The sequence below is a fragment of the Ursus arctos genome, unplaced genomic scaffold (genome assembly GCF_023065955.2).
Source record: "Ursus arctos isolate Adak ecotype North America unplaced genomic scaffold, UrsArc2.0 scaffold_24, whole genome shotgun sequence".
Classification (NCBI taxonomy): domain Eukaryota; kingdom Metazoa; phylum Chordata; class Mammalia; order Carnivora; family Ursidae; genus Ursus; species Ursus arctos.
Window position 1 is genome coordinate 25,484,726 of NW_026622919.1, and position 26,852 is coordinate 25,511,577.

General features: G+C 42.5%; 1 protein-coding gene across 2 annotated transcripts in view; it reads left to right on the top strand.

Moving 5' to 3' along the window:
- Window positions 1-22,679, top strand: part of UTP18 (UTP18 small subunit processome component) — a 36,823-nt gene extending 14,144 nt beyond the window's left edge. The window contains exons 8-15 of one of the 2 annotated variants that reach the window (XM_057317661.1): window positions 3,934-4,034; window positions 4,277-4,367; window positions 7,322-7,445; window positions 14,922-15,096; window positions 19,994-20,136; window positions 20,366-20,553; window positions 21,728-21,766; window positions 22,520-22,679. In XM_057317661.1, coding sequence (XP_057173644.1) covers window positions 3,934-4,034; window positions 4,277-4,367; window positions 7,322-7,445; window positions 14,922-15,096; window positions 19,994-20,136; window positions 20,366-20,553; window positions 21,728-21,765 — 860 coding nt within the window. In that variant the 3' untranslated portion in view covers window position 21,766; window positions 22,520-22,679. The remainder of the gene's footprint in view (window positions 1-3,933; window positions 4,035-4,276; window positions 4,368-7,321; window positions 7,446-14,921; window positions 15,097-19,993; window positions 20,137-20,365; window positions 20,554-21,727; window positions 21,767-22,519) is intronic. The other variant, XM_026513182.4, reaches the window with a different exon arrangement.
- Window positions 22,680-26,852: the final 4,173 nt, after the last annotated feature.

Sequence of the window (26,852 nt, forward strand, 5' to 3'; positions counted from 1 at the left end):
AGACTACTTAAGAAAATCTTTCATTATTTGAAAATTTATCTTCTTCTGTCCCTCCCCATTCTTCCCCTGCCTTCTTCCCGCATCACCACAAAATCCAGTGACCCCTTCACGAACCCTCTGTGAACCAAAGCCCTTGTAGTGAGGTTGGCTGGGTTAGCATTATACGTTTTGGGAGCTGGTGTTAACGATGCCGTGGCTCCGTGGCAGTCTCCCTGTTAAACTGGATGTGTGTTTGGGGCTGTAAAGGACAGGGGTAGCTCTGTACAGCTTTTTTCCTACTAATGGTTCAGAGTGAACAAGGCCAGCTTCAGAAACATTTATAGTGTTTATCTCCACTGTTTCCTGACACCTTTGGTGATCCTTTCCAAGTGAATCCTTAGTTTAAGCATGCTTTAAACCAGTGCTTCTCAGACATAAATGTGTTTAGGGACCCTCTAGGGATCTGATTAAAGTGCAGTGATTCTTGGGTCTGAGGTGGGCCTGTACTGAAGCAGAAAACAATATGTAGTTGTTAACTATTTTCACATATTATTCCATTAATGAAAAGGAGTGAGGTTTTGTCCATCCTTGCCTTGCATTGTCCTAGGAAAAGCAAGCAGTTAGTGGCGAAGAGACAGTGATGTTTATGCTGGATCTGCTGGTGCGTGGGACCGTTCATTTGATCACCAGCTGCTTCTAAGACGTGGCATTTATCTTTCCCCCTCAGTAGTCCCCCTTTCCTCTTTCCTCAATAAGCATAGCTTGGCAATAATGATGATAATGATAAAATAAATGTATTTCTTTTTGTGGGGTTGTTGAACACTGTTTTCAGTCTCATTATAAAACACTAAATAACTCGAAATAATTAAGGACATTAGAATTAGAGGGAAAAGTCGCTGACTGGTTAGAATATGCAAACATGGGGTTCCTGGGTGGCTCAGTCGGTTAAGTGTCTGCCTTCAGCTCAGGTCATGATCTCAGGGTCCTGGGATCCAGCCCTGAGTTGGGCTCCCTACTCAGCGGGGAGCCTGCTTCTCCCTCTCCATCTCGCTGTGCTTGTTCCCTCTTTCGCTATCTCTGTCAAATAAATAAAATCTTTAAAAAAAAAAAAGATATGCAAACTTAAACATTTGTAAACTCTTTGTCTTAAATGTGAGTTTGAAAAATGAGTACAGAATTGATGCATTCTGAAGAATTCTGAATTGATAGTTTATTCCATTAACCCACTGGGGTTCATAATGGGGTCCATGGACTCTCAAAATTCTGTGCTAGAATTTGGAGGCTTGTGAAATCAGATGGGAAAAATATTACATCTTTATTTTCACTAACCTATAACTGAAGTTTAGCATTTCCTTCGGTTATAAAAGTTTTGAACTACCACCATTTTGAGAAGAGGACCGTACGATTCACCACACTGACACACAAAAAGGTTGAGAACCCCAGATTACTAGGTGAGACTCCAGAAGCAGTTTCTGTTACATCATTTAGAAAGACAATTCTTCAGAGAGATATCTTGTTCTAGGCAAACACATAAGGAATTTGACCGTTTGGGAATTAAATCAGTTGGTCAGGCAGCCATTTTGACTATGGGTGTTACGGTGTGGTGTAATATCGGAGCTTCAGCTTTCTCTTTCTATAAAGTCGAGGGTCCTAAATACTAAAAGAGATTGTTTTAATTTTTTGATTTTTTTCTTTTATTTTTTCTAGTTTTTATTTTAATTCCACTTAGTTAGCATATAGTGTTCTGTTAGTTTTAGGTGTACAATGTAGTGATTCAGCACTTCCATACGTCACCAGTTCTCATCATGACAAGTGTGCACCTCGTTCACCCATCCCCTCACCCCTCCACTCCCCTTCCCTCTGGTCACCATCCGTTTGTTCAAAAGAGATAATTTTTAAAAAGGCCCTAACTTAGCACCCAGTGGCACTTACTCTGGTCACTGCCGCCATCGTTAGGAGTAGCGTATGGTCTGTTTCATGGCAGCAAGTCCACTTTCCATCTTATGGAATTTGGCACTATTGTAATTAAATTGGCCATTCTTTTTCTTATCACTTGCTCTTTAGTTGACCTAAAAATCACATTCACAGATCTATAAAAAGATTTATATCTGGCATCTTTAAAGCATTTTGTCTTCTTTCTTAAGGTCACGTAAATTTTATCTGGTTCCTATTTTGGAAGGTTCAGCATTTGTAAAAATCTATTACAATATTGATATTAACATTTATTACTTTTTGTGAGGTTAAAAGCAAAATGCTGTATACATATAACTGGTTTTCTGTAAGTTTTGGATGAAAATACAGTTATTTTTTCGTTTTATTACTAAATCAACTGTCTGTCCTTATTTGCTGCAAGTCTAGTATTTCCTTCTGGAAGACAGTCCGCTCTCCTGAATTCCCTCAGAACAACAGGCTTACTCAGGCTGCAAGCATAAGGTCTTCTAGCCACCTGTAGCCGGAGAGCAGGCGTTATGTAATGAGCCCTCTGGCACTTTGCCTCTGGTGCTGCCACACCGGGTCTGTCTCTGCACAGTATGAGGGAACTTTGTTCCCTGTTGCTCTGATGATACATGCACAGTCCGTATTCCTCCATGGCTGTGGTAGTCCCCAGCTGTAGGCCTTTTAGTTCTCTCTTGCATTTCTTCTGTCCAGTTCTGTGTCAGTAGGATTAGGTCTGGGGGGTTTCCAGCTGCAGCCCCACACTGCTAGAACTAGCCTCCCTGCCCTGCTTCATCACGTGATGGGGTTTTCTTTATGCTTGGAGCTGTTTCTGTATACTATAGTCAGAACATAAGGTTTGCCCTGAATGGGGGGTGAAAATTACCCTAGACAGGAATAGGTTCAGAGTGAACTGTAGTAACTGGAAACATGTGTCTGGATTGATTTCTGTCAAGAGACTTAGGGGATAGTCTCTGCGGGCAGCACTAGAGTGGGAGGCCCAGTTTGTAGGATTGTGAACCATCTAAACAAAAACTGTGCATAGGCTGGAGGTGGTTTCTGGGAGCGTTAGCCAGCATTTTCCTTTAGGGGAACAAGGACTCCTCTTGAGTTTTATTAGTAAATTTATTTATTCTGATGGATGTTTTAACTTAGCAACTTAAACATTTTTTGAAATAATTTTTTTTGACCAAGCAGTACATTCACATGGTGCAAAAATCCAATATGTACAGAAGGGTAAAGATGGGAAAGTCTACTCTGCTCCGTTTCCCTTGGCCACCTGCTTCCCTTCCCTAGAGGTGGCAGCGGTACCTAGTCTTTATGTGTTCTTTCTGTTAGGCAGTTTTTTAATGAGTAAGTTTATTCACTAAGAGTCTTGATGGAAGGAGTCTCCTGCATTGTCGATGTGAGCCTTTTAGGCATGGAAAAGGAACATGTCCCTTTTTAAATAAGTAAATTGACTGTCTGGCTTATATTCTTAGATCCTGTGATCAGGTTACACGAGTCACATTTTAGGAAGGTAATCAACTCTTGCAAACACTGACACTTCATGATTTTCTTTTTTCTTTTTCGTTTTTGGATCCACAAAGTTAAGACTAGACCCTTCATTGTGGGATGTTTAGTTGGTGGCCAACAACTAGTTTCTACATGTTACTATGTTTTAGCTGTTTCTGATGGCCATGTATTTCCCTCCTGGTAATGAATTTTGTAACAAAGAGGTATAATTTATCCTTTTAGTTAAATTACAGATGTCACTGTTGGAAAATTAGTTGGTATGTTTACTGTTTGGAGAGCTGAATCTCTGGCCACAGTTCAAATGGTGAATGTTAACCAAGGAAGAGAAGAGGAAGTACTTGTAATGGCCTTTTTTGAGTCATACTCAGTGACTTATTCAGAGTCAGCCTACTTTTGGTTTAGTTTGATGCATTTAGATAATTTTAAAAGAAATTCTCATTTGCCAGTGAAAGATAATGTTATTGAAAATCATATTAATCCTTATTGATTTGTCTCCTGTCTCAGGTTTGAAAGAGAAGATAGTAAGGAGCTTTGAAGTCTCTGCAGATGGGTCCTTCTTGCTGATAAATGGTGTTGCTGGATATCTTCATTTGCTGTCAATGAAGGTGAACCATTATTAGTGGCTGCTTGTTCTTTAAGGACAAGACGTTAGTGTAGGGATAGTCTTGAACCATAACCCGTGATGTCCTGAGATCTGCATCTTAAGCGGAGGGGCACGGTGGGACTTGGGGAGAACCTTTGGGTTTAGGGACGAAGTTGAGTAGGTGCTACAAAACAGAACTAGGTTGTTTGTATTCCCAGTGTGATTCTTCCACGCACCTCCTAACAGTATTTGTTATTCTTTCAGACTAAAGAACTGATTGGTAGCATGAAAATTAACGGAAGGGTTGCAGCATCCACGTTCTCTTCAGATAGTAAGAAAGTATACGCCTCTTCAGGTAGGTTAATGACATGATCATCTAAAGCTTTTTAAAAGCTTTGGATGTGTTTATATTTCAGATTTAACCAAAAACAGTGTTTGATTTTAGACTTTTTTGTGTTAGAAAGTCATTTTTATTTTTAGATTTTGTCGTTGCCGTTTGCCTTCTTATTTATTAATTAGTAATAGTGAAGAGCTAACCATTTAACCATGTTACCGTGTTTGGGGAGAAGATGGGAAGAAAATGCTTATTTAAAAGATGATTCATTCTCATATTTTCCTTTTGACAGTTACTTGGAATCATCACCCTTTTTCTTTTAGCAGTACCTTTTCACTTGGATAATGTTCTGAGTGTTCTTCATTTTTGCCTGAAAACAATTCAGATTTCGCCCTCTGACATTCCTGTGTGGTTGACCAGCTATTTATCAGCCTTGACAGTCTCTAACCTGGCACTTTTCTGCTCTTCTGCTTTTCTCATTGTCCTGTACCTTCTTGGGTTCTTAGTTCCTTTCTTGTAGGATCTTGGGGCCATCATAATCTCAGTGTAGCTCATGATGCTTGGTATGGGAGGTATCAGAGTGGTTCTGCCTCTCCAGTCTCGGGCTCTTTAGCAGAATTTTTGCTATACCTCAGCTGGCAGCACTTGATAATACAGCATTAGGTTTCTGTTTTTTGATTTTTTTAAAGTTATAATTGACATATAATGTATTAGGTGTACAACATAATGATTCAACATTTGTATCTATTACAAGATGATCACCACAATAAGTCTAGTTATTATCTCTCACTACACATACAGTTTTTTTCCTTGTGATGAGAACTTTTTAAGATCTACTCTCTTAGCAAATTTCAAATATGCACTACTGTATTATTAACTGTGGTCACCATATTGTACATTGTCTCCATGACTTATTTTATAACTGGATTAAAAAGTTGTTGTTTTTAACATTTATTTATTTTAGAGAGCGCACGAGTTGGGGGGAAGGGTGGGGGTGCTGAGCAGGGAGCCTGACATGGGCCTTGACATGGGGCTCGATCCCAGGACCCTGAGATCATGACCTGACCCAAAACCAAGAGTTGGACACTTAACTGGTTCAGAGTGATGTTCCTAATGAAATGGCCCTTGGATCCTGGGAGGGTCAGAGTGGGAGAGAAGAGATAGAGGGTCAGAAGCACTAAAGTTTGGTATATGAATTGGATGCAGATGTAAAATATTTACAAGTTTGGTCATTACTATGGAGGTCTTGTTTTCCATAACAAAGGTCCTAAAAGCATAGGGAAGAGTAACCAAAAGTCTGGCTTTGGTACCATCTAGATGATCTTCCTGCCGTTGATGCCTTTTCTTCCCATTTTAGTCTGTTGCTAGCTGGGCTCATCTTCGAATGCCTTCCTTTATTGTAACGTTACCATACAAACAAACGCAAAGATTTTCAAATGTGGCCCTGTTCAGTGTTTTCAAATACATTTTACTACTACCTAATTTCAAATTTGGCCCTGTTCAGTGTTTTCAAATATATTTTACTACTACCTAATTTAAACCCTTATGCCGGCCTGGGAAATCTTCTTTGTCAAGGGAATAGTTGAAATAGTGAGATTGATTGAATTCTCATTGGGAGGATAAAAATACAGAAAAGTGAACTTTAGGGGCGCCTGGGTGGCTCAATGGGTTGGGTGACCGACTCTTGATTTTTGGCTCAGGTGACGATCTTGGGGTCCTAGGATCAAGTTCTGCATTGGGCTCGCACTCAGCTCGGAGTCACCCTGGTCTCCTTTTGCTCCACTGCCCCCCTCGCCCCACGTTCTCTCTAAAATCTTAGAAAAGCGAACTTTAGCACGATATCCACAGAAATCGCAGAGATGAAATGGGTGAGTGAGGAGCACCTTCGTGGTGAGCAGCCATTCAGAAATCTTTAAATGGGTGTGAGGAAGAGGGTGACTATCAGTATCATGTGCTTATAGGAGAGAGAAAAAAGAATAAAGGTGGATTTTGGCAATAGTAATTTCTTTCTTTTTTTTTCAAGTTTATTGTTTTTTAGTAATCTCTTTACCCAACGTGGGGCTTGAACTCACGACCCCCAAGATTAAGAGTTGCATGCTCTTCCAGCTGAGCCAGCCAGGCGCCCCGATGGTCTTTACTGTTACGGAAACATTCATGTTCCCTTCAGATTTAACACCCTCCTCGGTCTTGTACACGTTCTCCTTTCTCTAAACTCTTTGTGCTTATTGCTCACAGTTGGCGTTTATTATTTAAGATTTATTTATTTATTTTAGAGAGAGAGCACGTGCACTTGAGTTGGGGGGGGGGTTTGCAGAGGCAGAGGGAGAGAGAGAATCCCAAGCAAGTTCCCTGCTGAGCGGAGAGCCTGACCCCGGGCTCGATCCCATCACCCTGAGATCATGACCTGAGCCGAATCAAGAGTCGGAGACTCAGCCAACTGTGCCACCGGGGGGCCCCTTGCAGTCGGCATTTATTATTGTTTAGATGATGTGGTAAGAGAGAAGCTGTGTGTATCTTAAGTTATAACTCCCTTGTGGTCTGGATCCCTTCATTCTCCACTTCCTGTATCGTGACTGTCATCATCAGTTTGGTATGTAAATATCCTGACCTCACATAGTGCCTATTGATGGATGTTGGGGCTTACTATGGTGGATATTTTGTTTTTTCACATTTTCGCTCCACTAAGTCATCTGAGTGAAATGTAGAAGTTTTTTCTGAAAGCTCAACTCAAGCCAAGAGTTTGTGATTTTCATTCTAAACTTAAAGATACTGTTTATTAACTACTAGTTAGGATGCATATATGGGAATGTATACCAGAAATATTTTTAGGCCAGTTTTCTAGAGCTAGGACATTTATAGTGAGTTTTTGTTTGTAGTTCCTTCTGGTATTAAAGAAGGGCTAAGAATAGTTCGTTCACTTGGCCTTCAAGTTTAAAACAAAATTAACAAAACCCTTTTTTGGCTCTTTCATTCAGGCGATGGGGAAGTTTATGTTTGGGATGTGAACTCTAGAAAGTGCCTTAACAGATTCGTTGATGAAGGCAGTTTATATGGATTAAGCATTGCCACGTCTAGGAATGGACAGTATGTGGCTTGTGGGTAAGTAAAGAGAGGTTCTTGTAACCTTAGCCATGTTGTGCTAATGAGAAAATACTGAAGAATCAAATACAGTAGGGGCACCTGGGTGGCTTAGTTGGTTAAGCATCCAACTCTTGATTTCGGCTTAGGTCATGATCTCAGGGTCATGAGATCGAGTTCCGCATCAGGCTTCCACACTAGTGTGGAGCCTGCTAAAGATTCTTCCTCTCCCTCTACTTTTCTCTCGATCGTGCTTTCTTTCTTTCTAAAATATGTAAATAAAATAAATAAAAGAATTAAATATACTAGATAGTGCTTAAGTAGTTCTGTTTATAAACTGTTCAGTAATAAAGAATCAGTACACCCAGGGCTTTTGCATTTTATTAATACAGTGTTTAATAATGTTAATGGTAGCTTATGAGCTCTTTGACAAAGAAATACTGGACTGCCTTATGTTGTTGTATTTTTTCTTATATTTGAAATATTGTTTGATCACATGAAGTTTTCTTACTGCTGTTTTGGCTTCTTGCCACTGACAAGGAAGCAGAATAAGCTAAACCTTGAGTTTAAGTTTTAAAGATACTTAAGCAGTTTTTTCTTTGTTTGGCTGTGGTAGAAATCAAACATAGGTTCCTTAGAAATACTGTTTAATATTGTAGAAACTTTGAAAATATTATCTAGAACATGTTATTGTGTTATCACTGGAAAGAAACGGTTCTTACACTGGGGGAAAGATGGCTCTCTTCTACTTGATTCTAAAGATGTATGGGGTGGGCGAGGGGGCATTGGAGACTTACCTGGATTCCTGAGTTAGCTACCGAACCACTCATCAGCACCTGTAACTTTAGAGCTTCTGACAGTGGATTTTTATGACTTTCTTAGACTAGACACAACTTCAGTCAGATCTCTCTGGGTGAGAGATGAAGTGGGTCTTGCCATCTGGAAGCACAGCATATTCCCCACTCTTCCTTCACTCTTTCCTTCGGGGTTAAGATTGGGGCAAATCCTTGTAAACATCCCCACCACCATTTGAAAATTGGTCACCCACTACCTTTGGGGCATGGGGGAGAAGGAAAGTAGGACCAGGCTGTGGAGCTTGGAGACCAGGTCAGAATGAAGGCCTTGACAGAGGCCCCTCCTGTCCTGTGTTCTCCCTAGTGACCACACCTACTGCAGACCTGGAGGGAGGGATGTGTTGGTGTGCGCCCAGCATCTGCCCGGAGAGTGCGCTGTGGCAGCAGTCCGTGGTCGGCAGAACTTCTGGCACTAAAGCTCCTTTAAAATGAAGACTGGTTTGAAACTAATTTTAAGTAATTTTAAGTAAAATTGCCCCAAAATGATCTTCACTTAAATTTGTGAAGTTAGTCTTTTTCTGATTCTTGCCTCTCTTTTTTGAATCACTTTTACTATTTCATTCATTGGCCCTTTGAAGGACCCAAACAGGAAAGAATCTAATACTAGTTTAAGCTCATTTGATTTTAATTATCCTCAGCGTAATGGAATTCTGATTCTCATGTGCTTGGGCAAAGACTGTTATTAGGTTTTTATTGTTATACCTGTAGGGAAAGGCCTTCACTTTGTTAGAGGAGTTTCTGAGGTTATTAGGGAGGTGGGGAAGAGTTACTGGTAGTGTAGAAGCCAGAGGCAGGAGAAGCTGAACCCCGCTGGCTGACTCCCCTTTCCCCTTCTTCCCCTTTCTTCCATTTCTGCCCTGTTCCTCCTCTCTCTGCTCTCTGCTCCCCTCTCTGCCCTCCTCCTAGTTCTGCTATGAAGCCCCTCTCCCTTGGCCTCTGCTGTTAGGAATTGATGCCTTTGATCTGAAAACTCATCTGTGTTGTATCTGTTAGTTCTTCTCATTCAGTGTCCTGACATAAGGTGGATGCTTTGTTTGTAGTTTTGCTCTGATAGGGCAGTAGGGAAACTATGTTGTAAATAGAGAGCTCTGTTCATTTACGTTATTGTTTTTTTTTTTTTTTAAGATTATTTATTTATTTGAGAGAGCAAGAGAGAGCATGAGCAGGGGGAGGGGCAGAGGGAGAAGCAGACTCCCCGCTCAGCAGGGAGACTGATGCGGGGCTCGATCCCAGGACCCTGGAATCATGACCTGAGCCAAAGTCAGATGCTTAACCGACTGAGCCACCCAGGCGCCCTAAGTTATTGTTTTTTTATGGCATTCGTTAATGTAAGGATTGCTATATACTTTTAAAAAGCTTTCATATTAATTCCTGTAACATCAGTGTTAGAATGTACTTGGGAAATCTCTGGACTACCCTTCATTCTGTAGACAGGGACTGATGCTCTGGAGAGACCTGTAAGAGACCCCTGAAATCACTGACAAGGTAGGGTCTGGAACCCTGCGATCTCACTTCTCCAGGTGCAGTACCTCTGTCACTCCACTGGGTGGAATCTGCAGTTGGGTCGTACCTTTGCTGCAGCTTGTGTCCATGCAGTAGGGTATCTTGTTTTGTGACTTCCTAGCTGACTTCCTAGAAGTCAGTCAGTTAAAAAAGAAAGAGACGTGTGAATGTCCACTATGGACAAAACACTGTATATTGAAGAATGGAAAAGAGTTGAGACATGGCATATTCTCTGTCGTGTGTGACAGCCCTTTGTGTGCAGAGGCCCCTAGGACCTCAGAAGGTAGCTCACCAAATTCAGATGACCATATAAGGTGACTTGGAGACTCTCCTTTGTTTTGTTTTATTTTCTCTGCTTACAGTGAAGGAGTTGGGAATGTCTCGTCCTGCAGCCATGGCCCAGATCACTAGCTTAGGCTCCTGCTTTTACTAGGGCTGCAAGCTACAAACCATTTTGGGGTCTTTGCATTTTGAGAATTTTAGGTCAATGCCATAGGAATACCTATTTTTGTATTTTCAAATCAAAGTTCTGTCAGGTGATTATTAGAGATTTGTTGACTCTAGTCTTCATCAGCTTCTTATAAATACACACATTAAAATTGCCTTTTTGGGGTATCTGGGTCGCTCAGTAGGTTAAGCATCTGCTTTTGGCTCAGGTTGTGATTGAGCCCTGCATCAGGCTCCCTGCTCAGCGGGGAGCTTGCCTCTCCCTCCGCTTCTTCCCCCCCCCCCCCCACTCGTGTGCTCTGTCTCTTTTTCTCTTGCTCTCAAATAAAGTCTTTAAAAAAATTTGTAAAAAATGCCTTTTTATTGTGGTTCCCATCTAAGTAGTTTCAAACTTTGAATAATAATTATAATAAACAGCAGCAAATTTTTTCCCAGCATTTACCATGTGCCAAGGACTCTCATTTTTCTTATATAACTATATATGCACATATGTGTGTGTATATTAACTATATAGGTCTGTGGTTATGTGTATATATTTTTCATATGTAAAGTAATTCTCATTTCCTACTTCATAGCATGGGTGCTGTTATCTCGCTTTGCAGGTGGGGGAGCTGAGGCAGCGTGAGTTAAGTAGCTTGGTTAGGGTTACGCAGAGACTGAGAGGGAGAGCCAGCAGTTACGACCCAAATAGTCTGGCGGCAGAGCCTGAGCTCTTACCCACTCTACCACCTGTTTTGAAGGTGCACTTCCCTGTGTTTGTGTTTTTATTTATTTTTTTTATTATTTATTTATTTATTTATTTTTTTAAAGATTTTATGTATTTGACAGAGATAGAGGCAGCCAGCGAGAGAGGGAACACAAGCAGGGGAAGTGGGAGAGGAAGAAGCAGGCTCCTGGCGGAGGAGCCTGATGTGGGGCTCGATCCCATAACGCCGGGATCACGCCCTGAGCCGAAGGCAGACGCTTAACCGCTGTGCCACCCAGGCGCCCCTGTGTTTGTGTTTTTAAATATGTAAAGGTACAGTTCATTAGGAGTCCTGTGAATTAAGAAATCTTACAAGAAGCAAAGGAAGTTTATAGTCCAGTTTGTCTTGAGTGTGAACCCTTTTGCGCCATGTACATAATCCCTTTGGAAAATCTGCTTTAACCGTTCTGCGTTTCAGCTTTTACATAGCTTTATCTTTTATCTCTTAAATCTCTAAATGTACCTTGGATTGCTGTTTCTTCTGCTTAAATCCGGGTTTTAAGCCCTTAGTTTAAGACTTTGCTGCAGGATTTTTGTGCTTTCAGTCACCTCTCTGGGCTTGGAAAATATGGCAGCTAGTCTTCTGGAACTTAAAGCTAACAGAGAAGTGTCTCTGCATCGTTGTGCTGTAGGATATTTTCAGTATTCGTTCATTTTCAGCTTGACTGTCCGTTGTTTGTGTCTGGATGACATCTTAGTCTAATCCTGAATGCCCGTCACAGTAGCCACTAGCCACATGTGGTGCGTTAAATTTAAATTAATTAAAAAGTTGTTCCTTAGTCACGCTCGCCACATGTTAAGGTCCGGTAGCCGCCCGTGTCTAGTGGCTCCCATACTAGACAGCGCGGACACGGAGCATTTCCGTCATCGCAGGAAGGGGTGTTGAATCACGCTCGTTCAATCCAGTCAGTGACGTTTGAGTCTTGTTTTAAGTTTTGTTTATTGGTTGTTACTCATTAAACGGATTATTGGCGGAGCTGGGTCTGGAAGTCAGATGTCTATGTTCTTTCCACACTGCCAACCCCAAATATTTTGATTTTATATTCAGAAAATATTGGATAATTCAGGGCTACAGAAAAATATGAAATTCAGTAGGATTTAGGGCCTGGAGTTAATAGTCTTTTAATTTTAACACTCTTGTTGAATATATAAAATGCGTTTCATTTTAGTTCATCTAGAGAATCTTCAGGACGTGTATATGTTTTACGGTGCCAGAAAAACCTGTTTTAGTCAATGATGCGTTTCTTCCTTGGTTTTCTCATGTATAAAAAATTGACCATTTAGCTAGAGGTTGTGAGATAGAAGAACGATAGTGTGTCACTGCCTTCTCATAGTTCCTGGTCCCATGGCGAGGACAGATGGAGCCATGGAGCTCTTTACAGACAAGTCGTCATGAGGTCTGCCGTTGAGATTCAGGGTCTCAATAAAGTGTAAGGATTGGGTGAAGGCTGTTGCAATGGTCACCTGGAAAAGTATTTTTGTAGGTATTGGCACTTGAGCTAAGCATTGGAGGGCCAGGTAGGATTCAGAGAAAGGCATTGCAGGTAGTGGAAAGGAAGGGTACGGAGGGAAGAGGATTCAGGTTTGGATTCTGAATGGAGTGCAGGTGGGATGACTGCTGAGGGCTTAGGCGACAAAGGGAAGCAGGAGGGGGACAGCTTGTAGAGGTCTTTTACACTGTGTCGAAGACTGTGGACATTACATCGAGTGGAAAGAGAACACATCAAGGGTTTTTAAGTGGAGGAGAATCGTGACCATATCTAAATTTTAGGGTTTGAAGTAGATAATTCCTGTGACAGCCTTTGGCGGGGGCACAGAGGTGCAGGGAACCTTGAGGTCATCGCAGTGGGGCCATCCCTAAGGACAGTGGGATGGGAATACGGGCGAGGTAGGCAGTGACGTTTGTGGTGTATGTCAGAGCTGCTCAGAAAATTGGGATGGGAGAGAAGCAGTGAGATTCTCAGGCTCCAGGCCTGAGTAGCCAGGAGAATGGACTTGTCCTAGTATGAGGGGGGAGGAGAAAAAGGAGGAGGAGTGTGGGAAGAGGTGCATCATGTCCACAAGCAGAAGTGCGGTGTGGCTTAGAGTAAAGACACTGATTTCGACGTGATAGGAGATAGGTGGATCGTGACCTGAGCCCAAGGCAGACGCTTAACTGACTGAGCCACCCAGGCGTCCCCCTGTTTTGTTTTTTAACTTAAAGTCTGCCTGCCGCAGCCCGAGTCCTGTGGCTTCCACAGAGTTTCATCCGGTCCAGCTTCACCTCATACTGTTTTTCCTCTCCTTGATGTGATAGGTCGCATACAGAGCTTAGTGGGCTGTAGTCTATCTCTTGTATTCCTCGCTGTTACATGCAGGTATGTCTTTTTCTGGGATAAATGCCTTCTGATATTTTGTATTCCTATATTACGTACTGTTGGACATACAGTTCTCATTCAATAAATACTAATTATTCAGTGACATATTAGAATCAGTTATATCCATTTTTTTTCTTTAAGATTTTTAAATAAGGAAAAGATGAAATTTGTCTTAGTTCTTTTGGGGAGCTGTAATACAGACCCGTAGACTAGGTAGCTTATAAACAACAGAAGTTTAATTCTCATCCTTCTGGAGGCTGGGAGTCTGAGGCAGGGTGCCAGCATGATTGGGTTCCGTGAAGACCCTCTCCCAGGTTACAGACCGTCAACTTCTTGTGTCCTCACGTGGAAAGAGGGAGAGAGAGCCTTTGGGGTCACTTTTATAAGGGTTCCACCGTCATGACCTAATCCCCTCCCGAAGGCCCCACCTCCTAATATGGGGGGTTAAGATTTCATCATAGGAATTTTAGTGGGGCACAGATTCAGTCCATAACAAAATTAAATAAACCAAGGGTATTTGTTGTATCTCCTGAGTGGTTATGGTTAGCTCTCTGTAAGGGGTCCTGAGAATCACATGAGAAAATGCGTATGTAAGTAGTTGGAAGACTCGAAAGCACTAACATGCTGTTTGTGTGGCCGGCTGTCATTTCAGGTATAGAACCCTGTGTGTGAGCTGAATTGGCCTTGTTGATGCACTGTGTCTGGTTCATTGTAGGGCAGTCAGTACCTATGAGAGAATAAATGAGGGTGTTTGGGAGGAATGAGAGCACATTTAGTGGAATGTATGTGTGTCACCTTTGCATCTTTCAGGTTTGTGTTGCATTTGCGAATGAAGTTTGAATTAAGTATCTATCAGTTACAAGTACCTGGTCCCTGTTCCTTATAAGTGATGCCCATAACAGGAGGTAGTCTGAACATTTACTGAAAGTTCTTGTCTGTGAATGATTCTGTTAATGGGCAGGTCATCAAGATTTACTTTTTATGAGTATTGGATATAATTCGTTGCTGTAAACATTTCAGTAAACAGAGTGCATGATCACTTCCATAATTCTTGACTGTAAATGTTCCCAGGGGAGCAGAACTGAGATACCTATTACAGCTGCTGTTTAACACTGCTTTGGCAGTTCTCACAAATATGATAGAATAAAAAGAGAAAAGAGGAACTCTAAATAGGGGAAGGACAGCTCTCATTCTCATTTTCGAATGTTAGGTCGGCCATGAACACGTGGGAGTGGCAGGCTTGGTCGCAGTCTTGTTCACCTTTACATCACTTAACTCTAGAGACTGGCATGATAAAGTTGACATTCAGTAAATATTTATTGAAGGAATGAATAATGGAGAGTCTGTGCTTTCTTGGATTTTCTAGCTCACAGTTGAAAAGCCAGCAGAGTTAACAAGAGTTTAGCAAGACTGCAGTAGACTGTGTCTGGCTTTTGCCTTGGGATGACCTCTACAGCCCTGGTCCCTTAGTAACACAATACACTATGATTGCTGCAGATATCTGTGTGTGGGGTTCAATCTGTATTCATTTAGGTTGTGAAAGCCCTTTTGTTCTTTTTTTAATTTGTTGTATTCCCTTTTCTCTTCGCAGTTCTAATTGTGGAGTGGTAAACATATACAATCAAGATTCTTGTCTCCAGGAAACAAACCCAAAGCCGATAAAAGCTATAATGAACTTGGTTACAGGTGTTACTTCTCTGACCTTCAATCCTACTACAGAAATCTTGGCAATTGCTTCAGAAGAAATGAAAGAAGCAGTCAGATTGGTAATATATCTTTACCTTTTTTAAAAAAAAAGAAATCAGTGATAATCCTTAGGCTCCACACTGGGCGTGGAGCCTAATTAAAAAAAAAAATCCGAAATGTACAGAAGGATATATAGCAGTTTCCTTCCAAAAAAAAAAAAAAAATCTTAGAACTTTAAGTTGAAAACATGGAAGGATAGTAGGGAAGAAGAGTGTTGGATTATTTTGAAAAGCTAGCTTCTTTTGATGCAGAAGTTACTAGTCTTGTGGCTTTTGGGTGTGGTTGTAAAAGTGCTGATGCACCGTAGCCACCGAATTTGTCTTAAGGAACACGTTTATGGCAGACACTTTGTTTTTCTATAGTTTTCTTTCCTTATCTCTGCCTTTTAAGCCCTGCTGTCATAATGGAGTAGGGGAGGCAATTCTTAGATTTTGAAAACAAATTGAGCTTGGAAATATATTGTGTAAGCAGATTACACTTTAAATGGCTAGCGAGGACTTGTGAGTACGCCTCTGTGCCAGGAGTCCCCAGTCCCTCCCCCAGGTTTGGTGATTTCCTAGGACTCGCAGGATTCAGTGTATGGTCTCATTCATGACTGAGAATTACTACGGGGAAAGTATACACAGCAGAATCAGCCAGGGGAGGGGTGCATGGGGCCAAGTCTGGAGGAGACCAGACACCGGCTTCCCAGAGTCCTCTCCAAATGGAGTCACACAGGGCGTGTTTAATTCCTTCACAAGTTGTGACCACATGTGTTAAGTGTGTTCTGTCAGGGAGTCCCTCATTAGGGACTCTGTGCTCAGGGTCTTCGTTGGCGGCTGATCATGGAGCTGCCCTCTGCCTAGCATGCACCAAAATTCTAGGCTCCCAGAAGTAAAGGCAGGTGTTCAGCGGAAACCACATTGTACAGATGCTTTAGGGCTGATGAGCCGTCCGATCCTTGAGGGAAAGTGTCGCATCAGTGTAGAGAACTGTTTTCCAGTTCAGTTCCCAAACATGATCTAAGGCCACCCTTGGAAGTGTGCCTTTCTGAGGATAGCAGCCTCAGGTCTGTGTTAACTCCTTTCTGCCTAACCTCAGAGCCCAGCTGACCTGTCACTGCCTCTCTCTGAAGTTTCCTACGCTGTAGGCAGAACCGGTTTCTTCATTATTTAACAGTTCTTTGCTCCAGGCACCAGGTACACCCATGGCCCAGAACTGAGTGGAGGTACTGCGTTGTGGTGGTGGTAGGTGTATGCTGCCAGATTGTAAGCACTCTACAGAGACTCTTACCTTTATCTTGTTCACCTTTATCTTGTTCACTCATCAAAGGGTCTTGCATATTTTATTAGCTTCGTGTAATGGTGCATAGTTTACAAAGATTTACAAAGAGTTCTTCAAAAAAGTCGTGAGCCAAATAACAGTCCTGAGAGGATTAATTCACCCGAAGTCAACAGCTAGTCAAAGGCAGAACTGTGTTTCTGGATTCTCCATTCTTCCCAGGACTTTAGTGGTTTTCCAGCTGAATTCCTCGGTTCCCTAGAAGGTGTACAAAGCTTCAGATGGCAAGTAGGGCACGGAGGGGGCTAAGCCCTTCCTGTATCACAGCGAGCAGCTTCAGCTGCTCTCAGTGGTTTATATGGGCATTCTCCATAAGCTTGTCTTGGAGGGAAGAAAGAGTTCTGTTGGAAAAGAGTGAAAAAAACAGCATTGTGTTTTACTGCCTTTGTGTTGAATGAATCGTTTGATGAATGAGAAGGTTCTAATTCAAGTCCGTTTTAAAATCCCCGTTCTTCTAATGGGAATGGTGGACTAGCACACATTAACCTTTTATCATTTTAATGGTAGTAAATTGTTTTAGAAAACCGTGGGCTCCGGCTCCTGTTGACATAATATATTCTGCAAGATGCCTAGTAGTTAGTTCTGCCTAGTTTGCTTCAGTGATCATGGCAGCATTTATGGTTTTTTACTGTGGCAAAATCACACAAGGAATTCATTAGTAACAGCCGAATCCCATTTTTTAAATGGTAGTCAACCATACTATCTAAGGGAAAGAAGCCAGACATAGCAGCCTCAGAATGCCTCAGTGAAACAGCGTTAGTATCATTAAATGCAGTCTCTCACAATGATCCAAACAGTTCTGTTATCCCAGCACAAAGCGGTGACTATAAATCTAAGCCATTGCACCAGGAAGAGACACAGAAGTTAAATTGTTTTTGCATCTACAATCTTTGATGTAGTAGAAAGTTGTGGAACTTCTTACCCATTAAATTAAGGATGAGTGAGCTTTTTACTTGTTGAATTTTGATACCTGGGCCCTTCAGTGTAATGACAGATACCGTGTGGGAGGGAAAGGGAACTTCCTGAGGTAAAGAAGTTAAGTTTTTACGATCTTTTAAAGATTTATTTATTTTAGAGAGCAGGCGTGAATGCAGGGGGTGGGCGGAAGGGCAGAGAGAGAGGGAGAGAGAGCATCTCAAGCAGACTCCCTGCTGAGCATGGAGCCTGATGCGGGGCTCGATCCCACGACCCCGAGATCATGACCTGAGCCGAGATCAAGAGTCGGGCGTTTAACCGACTGAGCCACCCAGGCGCTCGCGGGCTTTTTCTTGATCGACAGTTCAATAATAGCTTTGAATACGAGGGCCGTAAAGAGAGGATCAGGCACAGCCGATGTCTCAGCAGGCGGGCGGAGTTGGTGTGAGGGAGGAAGTGCGCGCAGTTCAGCGGGAGAGTCCGCCGGGGACCTTCACAAATAGATTCAGCTGGGTCTCCTAGGCGAGCATTGCGAACGTGCCGGTGCTCTTGCTAGTCACGTCTAGAGGAGGTAAAACATACAAATAAGTCGTTGATGAGTCGGTGTTTGTCCTCCATCAAAAAGAGCACACTGCCTGTTGTGTGAAGCCACGGCCCCTGTGTACGCTTGTGTAGGTTATTCGTTGCCTGAGGACACACCATTTATATCGTACACTTTATGAAGTGTATTTACCACATATTTCTGACACTCTTTTCTCTTTATTTAGCCACAAAAATAACACAACGACCTTCTGGTAAAAATGGGCTTTAAAAAATTGATATGTGTCTTGTGCCCCCATTTTGGCCCCACTGTGGGCTCCCTATTTGTAATAAGCAGTTGACCTAAGTATGAAGTTACGTGAATCCAAATTAGGAGACTGTTTTTTTTCCAATTTAGGTTAGAAAATAAACAGGATGGTTTAATGTAATTATCTTTAAGAAGTCATTCAAGTGGAAAGGTCAGTTCTGGTAGGTTTTATTTTGGAAGAGTCAGAAAAGCAGCTTCCCAGACTTCAAGGTCATGCCAGCAGAGTTAATGAGCAAATATCTGGGGCATAGTTTAAAAGTACCAGGTGACATACAGGGTGGAAACAAAGGTCAGGCATAGGACAGTTCTGTTGTTGGCACTCGTAGGAATGGTTATTTCCTGATGGTCTGCTCCCATGATGCCTTGGATCACCTGTGCAAAGTTGGCGCACGCTCAGAGGTTGCAAACTTAAGATAAATAGCCTAAGCAAAACACAATTAAGAAGCCAACCACTTAGCAAAAATTCATATAATTTCCACATTCCCAAACTAAGTATAAATACATTTTGCATTATTCATATTGTGGCTTCTCCCAGAATAACTCGTCTGCTTTATTAAGTACTTCTTTTTTTTTTTTTTTTTTAAATATATTTTTCAAGGAACCTGTGTAGAGAGTGGTGTTTCAGAAGTTTAAAAGTGAAGATCAAGTCCGGGTACTGCCAGCTTCTTGGCTGGAGTGGGTCTGGAGCAGTTTTCATTAGTACTGACGCCTCTGTGTTGATGGCGTGCTGCGCGGGAAGCGCCGGCTTTCTGGGGAAGTTGAGAATAATTGAGATGCCTTCGAGATTCACTGTGAACTTTACTTTCTTGACAAAATGGTCGATGGGTGTATGTCAGAAGGAATAGGGCCTAATAAGTGACTAACCGAAACCTGTTTAATAGACAGATGTGTATTTCACTGGGTTTTACCCAGGGCTCGTCTGTGCAAATCACCTGGATTGGATGGTTTAAAGCCTCATCTAACAGTGTGGAGGGGGACAGACCACCGAGGGAAAGAGCTGAGTGATAGCTGTCCGCACGGATTGGAACATGAAGGGGCTGTATTTCTTAGAAAAGGTAGAGAATATGTGAAAGCGAGAGTTGTTAAAATTTTAGTCTACTTCTGGTAACTGCTTTCGCGCTGGGGTGTTACTTACCCACAAATCGGATGAGGCCTTGTTGTGTCAGTCTTGGGCTCGGGCTCCTCCTTCTCCCGAGAAGTAGACTCTTGGAGGAAGACACTGCACCTGCTCACGTTCAGGCCTGGCCTGGAAGTCGGCTTTTTGGTTCCCCAGTTTCACTCGATGAACCAGGTTTTCATGAGTTTGTCCTCCTCCCGAGGAGATTGGAAAAGGCAAAGAATATACATCACATAGGTTGAAAAGTAAAAGTGTAGGAAGGAAATCGTATGCTACTGGAGTAGTTGGCAGGGCTTTGCTGGGCTTCAGTTATGTAAACTCAGACTCTTCATAATTAAAGTGACCGCAGTTCAGTACTGTTTCCTGTGGCGGGGAAGGCAGAGCGTTAGTGGGTACCGGTGTTGGCTTTTACCTGAGTGTGCGCGTTTATTTGTTCACTCAGCAGACACCGGAACGTCGCAGAGCCCGCGCTCAGTGCCGCGCACTAGAAGCATCAAGGAGACGCTTGCCTCTCTTCCCGCCTTTTCCTCTCACTTAGTAGCACATCAAAAAGCCGATTTTAATTTCAGAACACTTTGCTCCATTGAGAGAATCGTACATTATGTGTACTACAATCAAAATGAACTTTCTGTTCCAGCAGAAAGCTAGAACAAAGCCTGAAATTTAAGAAAGACGAGTTTGCACTTGTGATTTAAAGCTTTGTGTTTATTTCCTACAGGTTCACCTTCCCTCCTGTACAGTATTTTCCAACTTCCCAGTCATTAAAAAGAAGACTATTTCTCTTGTTCATACCATGGATTTTTCTCCCAGAAGTGGATATTTTGCCTTGGGGAATGAAAAGGGCAAGGCCCTGCTATATAGGTGGGTGTTACTTACGTTTAAACATCAGAAATACCTGTAACCGTCTCTTGAAAATATGAAGAGATGTTGTTGTCACATTCCCAGTTCTGCCCTTACATGTAGTTCATGAGTTCTGTAGCTTATTGATTAGCTGCAGTGATAAATTATTAATTGTACAGTGTTTAGCTTGACTGTCATCTTCATTATCTAACAAAAGTGCATTTTTTAAAAAGATTTGTTTATTTGACAGAGAGAGCGAGCACAAGCAGCGGGGAGCAGCAGGTGGAGGCAGAGGGAGAAGCAGACTCCCCACTGAGCAGGGAGCCCACCCACGGGCCTCGGTCCCAGGAGCCTGGGATCGTGACCTCAGCCGAAGGCAGACGTTTAACCAACTGAGCCACCCACGCACCCCCAAAATGCATTTTTCTACCATAAAATGTGACTAGCAGAAAAGTTCACCTGGAGATTTATTTATTAATTTAAAAAAATTATGTATTTGGGGGTGGTAAGCTGTATTTCGAGAATGTCAGTTTGAGGAAGAGTAGCCCCTTTAATAATAATGCCACTTTCTTGGTGCCTTATGTTTGGATTAACCTTTGTTGATTTGGCAGTTCGCTATTTACTCCACTAGATTTAAGGGGTTGTTTTTTTTTTGTTTTGTTTTGTTTTGTTTTGTTTTTGAAAGAGGTGCTGCTTTCCCTGCAACTGTAAGCTGTAAATAAGGGTATCAGCCACGGAGAGGTCTAAAAGTTATGCTCTGTCCAGGTTATTTTCTGCACTCAGTATACTTGGCTATAAAGTGGGAATGAACAAACCCTAATTGCACGGTTGCTAGAAGATACGGGTGACAGGGTGGCTCTTACGGGGGAGCTGGTGAGCTGGGAGCCTGTGACTTCAGTCACAGCCCCTGTCCTTGCTCCCTTGTGTTGCTGGAGAATGCTGTGTAGGACCCTGTGTTTATGTATATACTTCAGGGAAGGCCTGCTTTCAAAATACTGAAATCTGATGTGAAGAAAAGGAGGAATGTAAATTGGTTTTGAGGAGATAGTTGTGAAAAGAGGGTATAGCAAACAGTAATATGGTCTCAAGTTCTACTTTGAAAGGAAAATGGGATACTCCTGGAAAATTGATACATTCCAGCATTCTCATTCCCAATCATTGTTGGAGTGATTCTTTCAGTTTGGGTTCTATAAACGAATGCAGGTTCCTACTGCACTTGGAAATTCTCTCCCAAAGCTTTGGTTTTATTATAATTGAATCTTCTCTAAGTTTGAGCACCAGAGGCCATTTGAGTTTTCTCCAAAGCATTGCTGTCTAGTGGGACTATTTCTAGTGAGTGGGTTGGCCTGACATGTCTGCTGGGTATGGCTGATCAGGTATTTCATAGACTCCCATTTGAGGCTTTAGAGCAAGCTTAATGCTTTTACTAACATCTGAGGAATTAGCTTTAGGATCCTTCACAATGTCGGATTGAGGAGTCTTAACCTAGCTGCCTGGTGAGAATGATTATGATTACATCCCCCCCCCCGACAATCTTCCTGAGTGCCGTTCTCATTGACAGTACTCCGGGTAATCACAGAGTTGTTCAGATGATTTGTTTTTACTTTTTCAGGTTGCACCATTACTCAGACTTCTGAAGAGAATATTTGAAGTAAGAAAATCCTTTCGTATTGATTGTTCAGGTTCTAAGGTTACCCCCGTGGCTGTCACTTGGCAGAGGGCCACATTGGCTGGTCTTTGTTTCTGCCACTGGGTGGCTGTGTCTTCAGGTAGGGGCGTAGGATGGAAGTAGATCAGGAAGAGCCCAGTTGGACTTGAACCTGCCCTGGGAATTTTTACTCCAAATCACAGCGGTCTGGCTCTGTTTTTCTGAGGTCAGATCTCTAATACGGTGTTCGGTGATGGTCATCAAAATTGTTACTCCTGAACATTTAACCCACAAAGGGTAGACGTAATAGTGAGAGATGAGTATCTTCACATATAATTACAGCTTCCATGAGCTCAAACCCCCTTATTTTGTGTATGTTTCTTGAGGGATTAAAAGTAGCTTGTCACAGAGCTAGTTAATGGCTGGTCATTAGTTTTGCTGCCCAGTGGTTAAAACAGTAGGACACGCCTCCCTTCCCGTGGCTTGACTTGGAAATACGGTAGTTCTGAGGTTGAGCTTTGCAGTTGGCGTGTTCGTCTCTCTTCGGAGATTCCTACGTGCGTCTGAGATTCATACCTGTTCTCTTCACACTGAGGAGACTGGGAGTGCCTGTATGTTTAATTGTGGAGCAAAACTTAGCCCAGAGGGGAGGGCGGTCTAGCTGTGCTGCCTCCCCAAGTTCTATAGCCAGATGTTTCCTTGTTGGTGACCTGCAGCTTTACATGAAGTGTGTAACAACTTCTGTTCTTTTCTCAGATCCAGTCGAGCCACAAGAGAAGCCCATCTTGATAGATCTTCTCAGAAACTTTCGGAATGTGTGATAATATATGTACGATGATTTATTGAGCCAGCTGTGCTTATTTAAGTTAACAGAAATGTCTTAATAAACACATAGCAACTTTTGTTTGAAAATAAATATATGTTGTTCTTTCCTTCCCACCTACACACAAACACACTGTCTTGGATGCACTTCTTCTCAGACTAAGCATGAGAGATTGGAAACACCTGTCTGTTGCCAAAAATAGTATAGACAGATATTCTCCTGTTTCACAGTTTACCCTAATTACTGTTTCCCCCTTTCCCAGAATAGAGCTGTCCATGTTTCGGGGTATCAGCTAACAGAGCCTGTGTCGAGTGTCGAGGTCAGTTGGCTTGATACGAGAGCAGTGAGATCTCATGGAATTAACTTTGAACTTCCAAGTTTTCTTGGAATGGTGATAATGGAAATGAGAAGACTTTTCTGGGCGTATTACTTCAGGTGATTGTGATTGGTGTTTTGTTGGGGAGGGGTCTCATGAAATCCTGGTACATGTGTCCTACTGATTTCCTGGAAATATGTATTATATCAATTTAAGTGTTCCATTTAATTTAGGTTCCAGGGTTGATGTTGCATAATTCGGTTTAGTATAACCTTGCTTTAAACTGACATCAGACCACGTATTTAAGGTGTATTAGTTATGAAAAGTATCAAGTAGGTCTATGAACTTTCACCCCTCCTCCTTGCAAACACACGGAAAAGTCAGGTTAGAGTAGGTTTTTCCAGTGACAAAGAATGGCTCTGACTCTGCCCAAAGAAGTAATGGGTCCCACTTAACTATATTCAAACAAACAGCTCAGTGAAGGGCATCTGCATCTTCAAGGCCCTTCCAGGTCTGCTGGCGATGACCTAGAGCAGCCCAGTAGATGGTGTGTCACCGAATGCCAGGATCATTCGGAAAGGACACTTTGTATTAAGGTGGGCTGTCGGTGTGTAATTGTAGAGGCCCTCCCCGGTCTCCTCTTTTCTCGGCAGCGACTTGCATAGTAAATATCAATGCTAAAAATTTCAGTTCTGAAACCAATTGACGTATTAGTGTTATTCCTCTCGCGAAGGGCTAGAGGGCAGCATCGGACCGTGAGTCATCCAAGGCGAGGCTCTTGATAGCTGTTCACCGTCACCTTGGCTTTAACTTCACCTACATCATTGTTTATTTCGGATGTGGATACCAAGCCTCCTATGTGCTCATTTTGCATACGATTTTCAGTTCCTAAGAGTGTAAAGATTTACAGGAATTTATCATTCTAGAGAAAATGATGGAAGTAGGAGTTGAAATTTTAACTACTTTTTAACACCTCTAGATCATTTTTACAGTCTACTAGGGGGCTAGGCAAAGAATTCCCAGTTTTAATCTAAGATAGATAAATGTGCTATTTGTTCTACGGACAGATATGCTACCAGACCTGTGTCTTGTCTTTGAATGTTTATTTACCCTCAATGGGAGCTGGGAATTTGAGTCAGGCTCTCATTGCGTCTTGTAGTTGGCGCCAAGCTAAGTCCTCAAGGAGATGAGAGCCGCCGTCATGATCTCATTTACACGGTTCTCTGTTGGCACTTGCTATGATAGCGTGAAAGTGGCTTCTATCTGGGGGCGGGGGGGGGGGGGCATTTTGAGCTGCGAGGTGCTGTGTTGCCATCCAGAGCCTCACAGAATGTACTCAGCTTTATCTGGAATGATGAGAAGTTGAATCTTAGTGTATCCTACTACTCATCTCTCCCCCATTAGCCCCACTAATGGTCAATGAACTAAAGAGTTATTAGTCTATTGAAATTCTTGCTGCTGTTTGAACAAATCACAGGTGAGAAGTCTTACCTGTGTGTCTCTGGTGAGGACATGGAGCCCTTTTCAAGTCTGCACAGAATGTGTGACCTGCTGTAGGGCTTGTGGCCAGCATTTCTGCACTTCAGCTAGGGGGTGGGATGGAAGCAAGGAAATGCTCATGAAAGGAAGTGCTTGCCACACTTGGATTCAGCTAGCTCAGGCTTCTTGGCATCCCACGTGCATGCATCCCCAAATTCATCATAAAGACACATCCCATGAGACATAAGCATTGTCTATTCTGTTTATTCTCATGAGAAAATAGGGGCTGGGGCAAGAGGTGTGGGGAGAAGGTGAAATGTAGGGTGGGAATAGCATTTCTGAGTCCCCGGCGCTGTACTTTTACTGACATCAGTGTATACGTGTAATCTCATGAAATTCTCATTGTTCCTCTGTAAGGAAAGTGATACTTTTTTTTTTTAATAGGACTTTTTTAAAAAAAGATTTTATTTATTTTAGAGCTTGAGCAGGGGGCGGGGCAGAAGGAGAGGGAGAGAGAGAGAATCTCAAGCAGATTCCCTGCTGAGCATGGAGCCTGACACAGGGCTCTATCTTGTGACCCTGAGATCGTGACCTGAGCTGAAACCAAGAGTCCGACGCTTAACCTACTGAGCCACCCAGGCACGCCGATACTTTCTTTTTACAGGGAAATAAATGGAGGTTCAGAGAGGTTGAACATCTCAGTCCCTAGAGCTCTCATCCTTACATTGATGACTGATCCTCAAAGTAGGGTGTGTGTACTCTAACAGCATACAGCGCATTAGATTGTGGAAAGAAATAGAATTCCTGTGCTGGGCAAAATATATGTATCCCACAGATAATGTGGATAACCTATAAACAATATGTTTATTTGGGGGGTATATACTCAAGGGTCTTCTACTAAAGTGCCATTAGTTTGGAGGTCCAACCTATTGCCACAGCAAACTTGACACATCCCAAACCGAACACATTTCCACACCCTTCCACGTCCCCAAACTTGTCTTTGTACTCCCCATCATGTTAACAGCTCCTCCATTAACCCAGTCACTTAAGCTAGGTACCTGAGACTGACTTGAAACCTGAGATTTTTCTCTAACTCTATTTCCCACCACAAACACTAGTTACCAAGCAATTTTATTTTTTCTCTCAAAAAGTCCTTTTTTTCTATCCTGCTGCTTCCCAGCTCTGATCAGCTCTCATCTGTTAATCCCCTGGCTGGGTGTCATTACTTCCTGCTTCACGCTTTTCCACATTGCAGCCAGTGATTTTTTTTTTTTTTAAAGATTTTATTATTTGTCAGAGAGCAAGAGAGCAAGCACAAGCAGGGGGAGCAGCAGGCAGAAGGAGAAGCAGGCTCCCCGCTGAGCAAGGAGCCCGATGTGGGACTTAATCCCAGGACCCTGGGATCAGGACCTGAGCTGAAGCCAACCGTTTAACCGAATGAGCCACCCAGGCCTCCTACCAGTGATTTTTTTAAAAAACATTTATTATGGTAAACTTCAAACATACACAAAAGGAGAGATATATAACAAACCTCTTTGGAGGGATCGCCCAGCTTCGACAATAATCAGCTCCTGGAAATCTTTATGTCCTCACCCACACACTCTCTGGTTATTTTGAAGCCAAGCCAAGATGTATCACTTCATCTGTAAATATTTGAGTATGTATAGAGATGTGTTTTAAAAATACAAATCTCAACATGCTACTCTTGCTTAAAATCCTTCAACAGCTCATTTCTCCCAAACTCTTCCGTTTCCCCATCTATGGAAAAGGCATAATAAATAGACCTGCCTTCTAGGCCTAGTTATCACGCTCAGAACAGCACCCGGCCCAGAGCGAGCTGTCAGTGTATGTCAGCCGCCGCCATTATAATCATCACGCCCATGGTCATGTACAAGACGATACTCAAGCTTCTTCAGTTGCTAGAGAGGCCCATTACCTTGGCCTCTTCCCATCTCGCCAGCTTTCTTACTTACCTCGTGCTCCAGAAATCCTGAGCTACTTGAAATTTCCCTGAATAAGCCAAGCTATTTTTCTCCCCATACCTTTGTTCTTGCTGACGCTTCCTCCTTGCCTTTTCTTTTTCTGCCTTTCAAACACGGCATCTAACAAGATGGAGATGGGCTTCTGTCCTAGTACCTACACCCTTTGTTGCATTTGTTTCTTTGTTTATATGGTCTTTTTTTTTTTTTTTTAAGATTTTATTTATTTGACAGAGCACAAGCAGGGGGAGCAGGAGAGAGAGAGGGGGTAGTTCGATCCTAGGACCCTGGGATCACGACCTGAGCCGAAGGCAGATGCTTAACTGACTGAGCCACACAGGCACCCCTATGTGGTCTTTTCATGGAAGATTTAAAGTGGTTTTCCAAAACACACAGTAAAGAGAAAAAAGAGAAATGAATCAGGGCCTGGGAACAATGAAGATAAGACAGGAGAAATTAGAACCCAAACGTGTAGGCCATATGTGGTTACTA